At 37.0% G+C, this 10,469-nt stretch overlaps 1 protein-coding gene across 1 annotated transcript; it reads left to right on the plus strand.

Moving 5' to 3' along the window:
• Positions 1 to 240: 240 nt before the first annotated feature.
• LOC149381469 (agamous-like MADS-box protein AGL80) lies at positions 241 to 633 on the plus strand. Its single transcript, XM_089601361.1, has one exon. The coding sequence runs from the start codon at positions 241 to 243 to the stop codon at positions 631 to 633; it is 393 nt and encodes a 130-aa protein (XP_089457487.1).
• Positions 634 to 10,469: the final 9,836 nt, after the last annotated feature.

Here is a 10,469-nt window from a genome sequence, read left to right on the forward strand (position 1 = left end):
GCTTCAACAATAGGACAGAGGGCCTTCTGAACAAGGTGGATCAGTTGAGCACGCTGTGTGGTGTGGAAATTACCCAACTCATGCTCGAAGCACTCGTCTCCACCAATCCAAACGCCCTCCTTGCAGATCTCAATCTGCAGAGCCTCAAGGACTTGAACTCCACCATCAACCACAACCTTGTGAACATTGATGTAGTGCTTCAACAATAGGACAGAGGGCCTTCTGAACAAGGTGGATCAGATGAGCACGCTGTGTGGTGTGGAGGCGTGCGCGATCATTTACAGCCCCGAGCAAGACATAGAGCCAGAGGTGTACCCAAACTCGTACGAGGGTATAGACCGAGTGCTGAGCCGGTTCGAAGGGACGAGCAAAAACAAGAAGAACATTAAGATGATGAGCCAACGTGAGTTCTTAAGGCAGAGCATCATCAAGGCCAACCAGCAACTCGAGAGGCTGTGCCGAGAAAACCACGAGAAGGAAATTACCCAACTCATGCTCGAAGCACTCGTCTCCACCAATCCAAACGCCCTCCTTGCAGATCTCAATCTGCAGAGCCTCAAGGACTTGAACTCCACCATCAACCACAACCTTGTGAACATTGATGTAGTGTTCCAACATCTCAACAACCCTTGATTTATTCGCTTAGTCGTTTTTTGTTTTCTTTGATCGAGCACATGTTGGATTCTCTTTTGATGAATTTATATATTGATGTTCTATTCATAATAAAATTGTTTCTTCTTTTTGGCTAGCTCTATTCAAGTGCTGGTATTGCGTACCTATTTTATATGTCAAAGGTAACTGTTATTATTCTTGCGAAGACCGTTACGCGTGCTACAGATAATCATGTGTTGACTTTTTACCATAATTAAATGGCGCTATTATTATAAAAAAAAATGTTACTAGAGTTACGTTTTTCAACTGATGGACGAGTTAATTAATGTCGTTATGGTTTGCCAAAAAAATTTATTTTGCAGAGACAATACATTATATGTGAATTTGTTCTTAAATTTTTTTACGTGCCAAGCGTTTGTACCTACCAAAAAAATTAAAAAAAATACTAACGCTTATCAATACATGTAAGTCTTGCCAATATACAATTTAAAAAGGGACAATTATGACAGTAGCCCAATAACGTAAAGTTTTATTTTATTAAGAAATTAGCTCACCAGGTCGAAGTAAATTAATTAACTGGTTATGCTAATTTAATTTACTTCGGAAAATAGCCTACCAGATTGATGAAAATGAAATTAACCTAACCAGTTAATTAATTTACTTCGGTTTGGTGGATTATTCTTTAAATAAAATGAAATTTTGGCTAAACTCTTAAAAGAAATTAGAGAATTGACTAGTTGCAACAAATTCTTCATTTCAAAAAAGGTAAAATGTACGGATAGGTAAGCTTTATATTTTCTTTGAGATTTTTTCTAGTAAAAAGAAAGTTAATGCTCATCAAAATAAACATTTGAAGTACTATGCCCCGAATTTAGATTATCATCTATATGAAGATTTGATTCTTGCGAACTATGATATATATTATTTAAGTAGGTACACGAATTAAGATAAAATAATTAGGTACAATTACATAACAACTAATTTTTCACAAATTGATTTGAAAATAAATTAAAATTAGAAAGAAAGAAAAAAAAAACAACTATACGACAATATATAGAGAATCTCATTAAAAAATAACCAGTTGTATTTATACTTGGTGAGTATTTGAATTTTTTTTTATCAAATATACAAGAGAAATGATTTGTGGCACAACTCACGATCCACAACGATCCACTCAGAGGTTGACACGTGTCCACCAACTTCCACGTGTCAACGTCTGAGTGAATCGTTTGTGGATCGTGAGTTGTGCCAAATAGCTTTACTCAATATACAATTCTTCCCATATTTTCTTCAACAAGAGGACATCTACCAAGTAATGCAAACTACCTTTTGTCGAAAACATTAGAAAAACGACAGTCCCATGCGAAGCAAACTACAATCTTAATATAACGACAAAATCTCAAGAGCCTGAAGAGTAGAGAGATCGTTTGACCTCTTTTAAGTTATGTAAAGGTATCGTAAGTAATACCAATCAACTTTACGAGGAAGAACTTTTGAATTTACGTATAGCAACGCATTGACTTAGTTGTTTTCAGCTATTGATTAGCATTATCATCATCTTATTATATCGAACAATAACAGCTCACAAAAAGTAGCTTTTGAATTCACGTATAACAACAATCAAATGGATAATTATGTCACTAGTCAAACAATCCATCTTCTTTTTAAAAAGTAGAATTTCACTTTATTACAAAAAATAGTCCATCAACCTGCAACAAATTAAATTAATTAAGGCTAGTGGACTATTTTTTAATAAAATAAAATTTTGACTATAATATTAAAAATAGCCAATGGAATGGCTAGTTGCAAAAAAATTTCATGTAATTCAAATGTATATGTATTGCAAAATAGTTGTTTTCAATTATTAAATCAATTAGTGTGTCTAGTTTTTCATAATAATATCGACATTTAACATTTTATCAAAGACTTTTAATTATTAACGAGGAATAATCTTTGGATCCTATTATTGTTCTGTTAATTGTCAATTAATTTTTTTTTTATTGAAAATACAATAAATATACATGAAAGATTGTAACATTCATGTTTTTTTCCCTTTATTATTACTCAACTAACATAATAAATTTATATAGTTTTATCATTAAATGTATGTCATAGATAACTATGAATTTTTATAGGGAAGCAAATTTATTTAAATTTAAAATACATATTGAATTTATTAATTTTTAAAGAGTTATTTTCAATTCTATATGATTTAAAGAGTCATAATCAATTTTATTCAATAAACGTATAGTATCTAGTTTTACCTCATTATAATCAAATTTATAAGTAACTAAACCACTAAAATTGGGAGATTCGCTAAGCAACCAATCTTTTGTAAATTTTAAATAAATAATTATTATGGTCATGTGACATTGTTTGGACATTTCTAACATTTTATTTACACCATTGGAGTCTGATGGTTTCTTCATTATTATTAATGATTATTTATCATTATTAACGTCTTTTTGGCTTTGTTAATAAAATTTTGTGGCTAGTTACTTAAAATTTACCAAAGATTGGTTATATGGTAAAACTTGAGTTTTCATATGGTTATATATATAGAGAGCTCAATTTTAACTTTAGTAAAATAATGTATGACTCACATATAGTGCAATATCCCGCATTCTATAACTCCGCGTGAGTGGAATGTTATCCTCTCGTTAAAAGTCTCAAATATCACGAGATTTTCGTAAATTCTGGAAATATTTCACAAATACCGAGCATCAACAGCATAATTAATTTTGTATCTTTTCAAATACCTTAAATATCACAATTTTTCTTCACATACCACAAATTTTTTTTTTTTTTATTATTATATAATATATTACATTTTTACCATGACAACGTAGTACGCTATAACACCCGTGATATATTTTGGCAGTGTGCGAGTTATAAATTATAATCACAAAATGTGGTGCGGTAAAACACTCCATCAAAGTTTAAGTTGTCTTTGGAGCAACAGTCGACACACGCTTGGCACATGCCGTAACAAATTCATTCAAGAATAAGCTAACCTCAGAGAACAAAAGCGAAAACTAAAATAATATAAAAATATAAATAAATAAGTTATTTCTAACGGTTTAGTATGGGTGACAAGACCTCTTGTTTGTGTTGAGATCTGTGATGCCCCAAAATAAAGGGTCATCATAAAAATGAAATAAAAGACCCAAGAAGAGAAATAATACTAGACAACAAAATAAAAGACACCATGTCAGACCTCGTTGAAAAAGTCAACAAAAGTTTTCGCCCATGGGATTTAAACACGTCAACAAAAATTCCAAAGACCAGTCAACAAACCACATTTTAGTGTAGCACCATTTATGTATAATAAAAGACATCACGTCAGACCTCGTTGGAAAAGTCAACAAAAGTTTTCGCCCATGCGATTTAAATACGTCAACAAAATAAAATTCCAAAGACCAGTCAACAAACCACATTTTAGTGTAGCACCATTTATGTATAATAAAAGACACCACGTCAGACCTCGTTGGAAAAGTCAACAAAAGTTTTCGCCCATGGGATTTAAACACATCAACAAAATAAAATTCCAAAGACCAGTCAACAAACCACATTTTAGTGTAGCACCATTTATGTATAATAGCGACAACTATCATTGACTCATCTCAGTAAAGTATTACAGTCAATAATAAATAATAATAATAATAATAAATACCTTACAAAAAGGTGTAGTTAGGATGCCAAAACATTTATACAATCAGATCTTTTATCTTCAAACACCTGGAGGGGAATTAAAAGAAAAAAAAAGTGAGCTTCCACGTGCTCAGCAGGAGAACCATTACCCAACCCAAGGTTTTATTCATTTTAATACATATCATGCTATATTATTTATCAAAAACCATATTTACCAACTTTACATTATTAATCGGTTATTAAAAGCAAAACTTATTAAAACTCAAAATTATACGTTATAACGAAACCTCTGACATGAAGCCAAGAGTAGCCAATTGGACTGTAAGGTGCCAGGTGGACGCCGTCACCTGCAACCGATGCCAGATCCAAAGTAACTGAGCGAGGTGGACCCAACGACCAGTAGCCCCGAGTCTCGCCCCGCTGCGCAGCAAAGGGAAGCAGAATGCGCCATCGCTCCCTCCAATCAACCTTTTTTGGACAATAATGTCCACGGACGGAGGCGCATCGTCCGATAACGAATACTTTGATTCCAAATTAATTTGTATAATCATACTAGGTTATAATTTGGAAAACTCTAACTCGTCGTGGAAACAGAACGAGTCTAAAAGGTTTAGTGTTCACTTAGTCCAATCTACCTATTACTAAGCATTTTAAATTCATGAACTCTCACAAAGGACGAGTAAAGGAACCTCTACCTATTTGGATCTCAAACGGGACTCAACGGAACTCATGTAACATCACCTCGAAGTGGTGTCATCGACGTACTATTGAATTTGAGATAGCTTGTGAATTTGGTCGAATGAAAGGCACGATCGTGATCTGAATGTCGAAACAACTGTGGGATGGTCTCGGCTTGAGTTTCTGACACCAGAGTTCTAGCGACAACGGCAGTCCGACAGCGGCGAATTTTTTCGGCGATCAGAAAAATCAGCCATTAGTCCTACCTTATACTTTTCCACCTTCTAAATACCACGACAAAGTCAATTTCATCAAAATTACAACACATCAACATAGATCTAGCCCATTCTTTTCCATAACTTACCTCAAGCAACAAGAAGCATCTCCGGCCCCTGATCGGATAAATTACTTGGGGGCTTTGGTTACTCACATTGTAGACTTCAGTTTTTGGCCGGCGGTGAAGACCACCTCCCTACGGTGATCGGAAAACTCAACATTAAGGCGGGGTTCTTTTCTGGCGAACTTTCATAGCAGCATAAAAAATTTTAAGCACGCATAATGGATGTTTTCTTGAAGCTCTCTTCGACAAGAATTCATAGCATTTGGAATCACTCAATTTAGAGTTGATATGATGAAGATATGGTCATTTGAAATTTTGAGAAATAAAAGAAATGAAGGTTGTGTTTGGTAGTTAACTCAAACTGTTTTTTGTTTTCTAATTTTTGTAGTTGTACTGAAAAACTGTTTTGTAGTTGTTTTCAAAAAGCTGTTTGGTACAGTTTTCATTTTTGTTTTTGATAAATTGAAAAAACTGGAAAAAATGTTTGGTACAGTTTTCACTTTTTTTTTTTGAAAAAATGAAAAGTGAAAACTGTTTGGTACATGGAAACAATTTCTTAACTCAAATTTTTTTTTTAAACATAAATTTAACTACACAAAATATAAATATGACATTATTGTTTAGATTGAATACAAATTTTTTTTTGTCATCATAAATATGAAATCATTCTGCATAATCATCCTACATAGCTTGAGCAATAAAATCTCTAAACTCGGAATGTGCACGTCGAGCTTGTGTAGTTGCGCTTGTGTACAACGGTCCACCAACTTCTGACGCACCTTGACCTCCGACTCCTTCAGAACTTTGGCCTTCAATATCCTCCGGAGGAATATCTTGATTCCATGTTGTAAACAAAGGGTCTTCGTTTGTGTACATTTTTATTAAATTATGCAATACAAAGCATGCCATAATTATACGAACTTGTTTTTCTAACGGATAACGTGACATATGGTTTAAAATTGGGAACCGAGCTTTGACGATGCCAAAACATCTCTCTATCACGTTGCGTAACGACGAGTACCTGTAATTAAAAAGTTCTTCTCGTCTACGCATTTGCCTATTTTGTCTGAACTCGGATAGGTGATAACGTACGGTGCGATACGGTGCCAAAAAACCTGGCTCATTAGGATATCCACTATCCACTACGTAGTACTGTCCTGCTTGTGGTATTAAAAAAGTTGTATTGTCAGACAGTAATACCTCACGTAATATTCGTGAATCTGACGCTGAACCTTCCCATCCGGCATGGACGTACGTAAATCGCATGTCAAATGTACAAGCGGCCATGACATTCGTCGTACATGTTCCTTTCCGTCCTCGATAATTGGGTTGTTGCGTAGTAGGGACGATGACACCAATATGAGTACCGTCAATAGCGCCGATGCAATCCTTTCAAAGAGAACAAAACTTAGTTTGATAATTAATATAACTTACGTTAGAGATAAAATAAATCTATTAAACTTACTTTAAACCATGGCCAATATTTTGGGTTGTTGGCAATCTCCGGGGGTGTGGTTGTATAACCGGGATGCTTTATGATGTCGGGTGCCAACTGAGTTATCGCATCAAGGACATTTCCAAAATGTCTGCTAACGGTCTCACCAGAGTGATTAAATCGATCTTGAATGGCTCTATTCCGGTCCGAATGTGCGAGAACTTTCATGAACATCATGAAAGACTCTTCTGGTGATATGTGACCGGACGGCAGCAAATGCCGAATCAGTCCAACGATTTCTATGAATGGCTCCTTGTACATGCGACACATCTCAAACAAGGGCTCTCTGTTGGGATTATTTAACATAGCATACACGTACTGACTTCCACTTTCCGTAGTCGTTCGCCGGGGTAGGCGTTCAATTCGTTGTGATTCTTCGGCATCTCGTTGTAGCCTTGTTCGATCACGCCGCCGTCTATGACGACGAAGCATGGCCTCTACCACATTCACTTCGTCGTCACCACTTGAACCCATGGTCTTAGACTACCCAAACAAGACAAAGATTAGTACAAACAAGACTACTAAATAACAAAGAACACTACTAAATATATAAAACTCAAATCCAAACTCACATCCAAATAAACCTCAAATCCAAATAAACCTCACTAGCAAATAAAACTAAAAGCAAATAAACCTCAATCTAAATAAAACTAAAAGCAAATAAACCTCAAATCCAAATAAACCTCACTAGCAAATAAAACTAAAAGCAAATAACACTCAAACTCAATCCAAATAAAACTCATTCCACATAAAAGTCAATCCACATAAAACTCAATCCACATAAACTCAATCCAAATAAAAAAAACAAATCCGAAATAAAACTTAATCCAAATAAAAAACAAATTCGAAATAAATCCAAATAAAAAACAATTCCGAAATAAAACTAAAAGCAAATAAAACGCAAATCCGAAATAAACCAAATAAGATCTCAATCAGAAATCAAACTAAAAATCATAATTTAAGCCTTGCACAAACGGTAACGTCGAGTCGTCCGGGATTGACATGAAAACAATGCGCAAGTCCTTCTTATTCACAAGATCCATCATGAATCCGATGTATTGTCTCAGCGAAAGCGACTCTCGATGACTTGTAACCTTAGCCACACACTGTTTCAGAAGCACCTCGTCTTTAGTCATCGAGTCCTCCTGACTAGATATTCTCCGTGCTTCTTTTTCTTCCAAAAAAGAAAGCAACCGATCACTTGTGTAGCGCTCAGTTTCATTTTGGGATTCAATTACTTCTTGCCACATGCTTTTACTGCTACTCGAGGATTTCCTCTTGCGTGCAGTAGATTTTTTCCCCGTTTGTTTCTCGACCTCCCGGGCTTCATCAGATGAGTCCCCTCCCTCTTCCGCATCAGGCGCACTTCCTGCAGCCGATACACACGGGACCTTTTCCCGAGCGTTTGTTGCAGCTTTGCCGATGGCGGCTACCTCGGCTGGTCCCATCGCTAATCCACCGGTTGCCGACTTACCAGCGAATATTTCCTTTAGTTTATCGTAGTGCGCCAATCCCTTTCTCTTGAACCATTTTTACTCGGGATATTTCTACACAAAACAAAGGATTAACCGGTATAATATCAAATCAGTTCACATAATTAATATAAGACAATATTAATAACAATAAAACACACAGATGTGAGAATGTGTGCAAGTTCAATGGAGTTATTTCCAGATTGAGAATGTGCAAGTTTAATGTGTGCAAGTTTAATAACAATAAAACACACAGATCACAAGTTCATGTGAGAATGTGCAAGTTATTTCCAGGAAAATTCTACAATATTAGGAAATGACTATTTGTTCATGAAATTCTGATTAGTTGCAATGGCAAGATGTCGCACACAATGTGTTGACAATGTGTCCGACAACTTGCTTGAACACAGATATGGATAAACAACAAAAAGTGCAGTAAACAAAGTACACAGGATATGGTTACCCAGTTCGGTGAAACACACCTACATCTGGGGGCACGCTGCCAGTGGAAAGGATTTTCACTATCTTGTAGTCAATAGTACACACAAGGTTTTATCTGATTACAATCAACAAATCAATAAAACCTAGAGACTATTACTACCAGTGATCACCTAGACAGGGACTCCCCCTGAATTTGAGCTCCGTCTCAATTCCACTCTTCGAGCAACCTCCTGGCTCGGATGACCTTCAGTCTTCAGTTGTACGTGAACCTTCAATCACGAAAAGCACAAGAACCCAACTCTCACATACACTCAATCTGTGGAATAGTGTTTGAGAGAATACACCACTTAAAACCAAAACACACAGCCTCCCAGTCCGCCGGTCTTGCACGTCTAAGAGCTCTGAGTGTTTGATCAAAAGTGTCGACGCTGCTAAGGGAGAGCACATGGCTTTTATAGCAGCTGGACAATCCTGGAAGATATCTCGGGTTTCCTTACCCGGCCTCATGCGAATATCACAAAGTAAAGACTCCATCAAAGTGAATATTCGTGCAATGAAGATAGCAGCGGAGGATATCTTGCAATGAAGGCTCCAGCGAGGCAGATATCTTGTAATGAAGACAGCAGCGAGGCAATAACTCTGCAATAAGTCGCCAGCGAAGCAAACTGACGAAACTGGAAACTTGCCTGAAATACTGTCTGCACACATGAGGAAAGATGTCAATCCAGAACACCCGACATCTTTCCATACCACTTGCACTAAAAAATAAAGCCAACAAAACAACGTAACAACAATCTCCCCCTTTGGCTATTTTTTAGGCAAGCACTTCCAGGACCAGTTCTCATACAAAACCAGAAAGAGAGTCAAAATAAATGACCTCATGACGCCTCTCCCCCTGATTGCCTCAAAAAGATACCAAAGGCAAGGATCGACCAACACAGAGGGAGGAACAAAAAGCCTGAAAAGGGAATGAGAACTAGGAAAACAGCATATCATTCAGCAGAAAATGTACGATAGAGTTGTCTTACAAACCATCCAAAACAAACCATATCAGTCTGAAACACAGAAGCATGCCAAGAAACCAACATAAAGGTGTCTAAAAAGAGGTTAGATGTTACAGACCAAAAAAAAACATTAACCAGAGGGATTAGAGACATCGTTGGCAAGAGAACTTTGAGAGTCGCTGCTGACAGCATCTTCTGAGTCTTGTTCATCAGGACACGTAGAGGGACTTGGTTGAGAAGTGGAAGCACCATCCATGGCAGAAGGGAGAGTCATGACAGAGATAAGACGCTCTCACGCAGTCTTTCTTCGAGAAGAGATAGCAATGACTTCCTTAAGAGCAGCAACTTCTTCCAACAAACCCTTGAGAATATCGCTCTTGGCATTTTCTGACAGGGGAGCCACTTTGATGGTACCACCAACCGGGACAGATGTTGCGACAGAAGGCATGACAAGGTCCCTGGCATGTTTCCCTTCAAACAACTTATGACTGAAAGAGAGTTCACTGGGAGGTTTACCTGCAACATCGTCAGCCCTGAGCAGATCCTTCTTCTGAGCAACCAGCAAGCCAGACAGGAGCGAAGGGAAGCCAATAGGAAGCTTTACTGCATAGGACTTAGCATGCTTCGCCAGGTGGCTGAAAAAAAACTCCCCAAAGTCGAAGGACGCCCGAGTACCAATCTGGTAAATGAGGCATGCCAGGTCGGAGTTGATACTGGAGCCGTGAGAGGAAGGGGCCCAATTTGCAATCCCAATTCTGTACAGAACAGAATACTTC

The sequence above is a fragment of the Urtica dioica genome, chromosome 11, assembly GCF_054948205.1.
Source record: "Urtica dioica subsp. dioica isolate 48M chromosome 11, U.dioica_male_clone48M_v1_H2, whole genome shotgun sequence".
Classification (NCBI taxonomy): domain Eukaryota; kingdom Viridiplantae; phylum Streptophyta; class Magnoliopsida; order Rosales; family Urticaceae; genus Urtica; species Urtica dioica.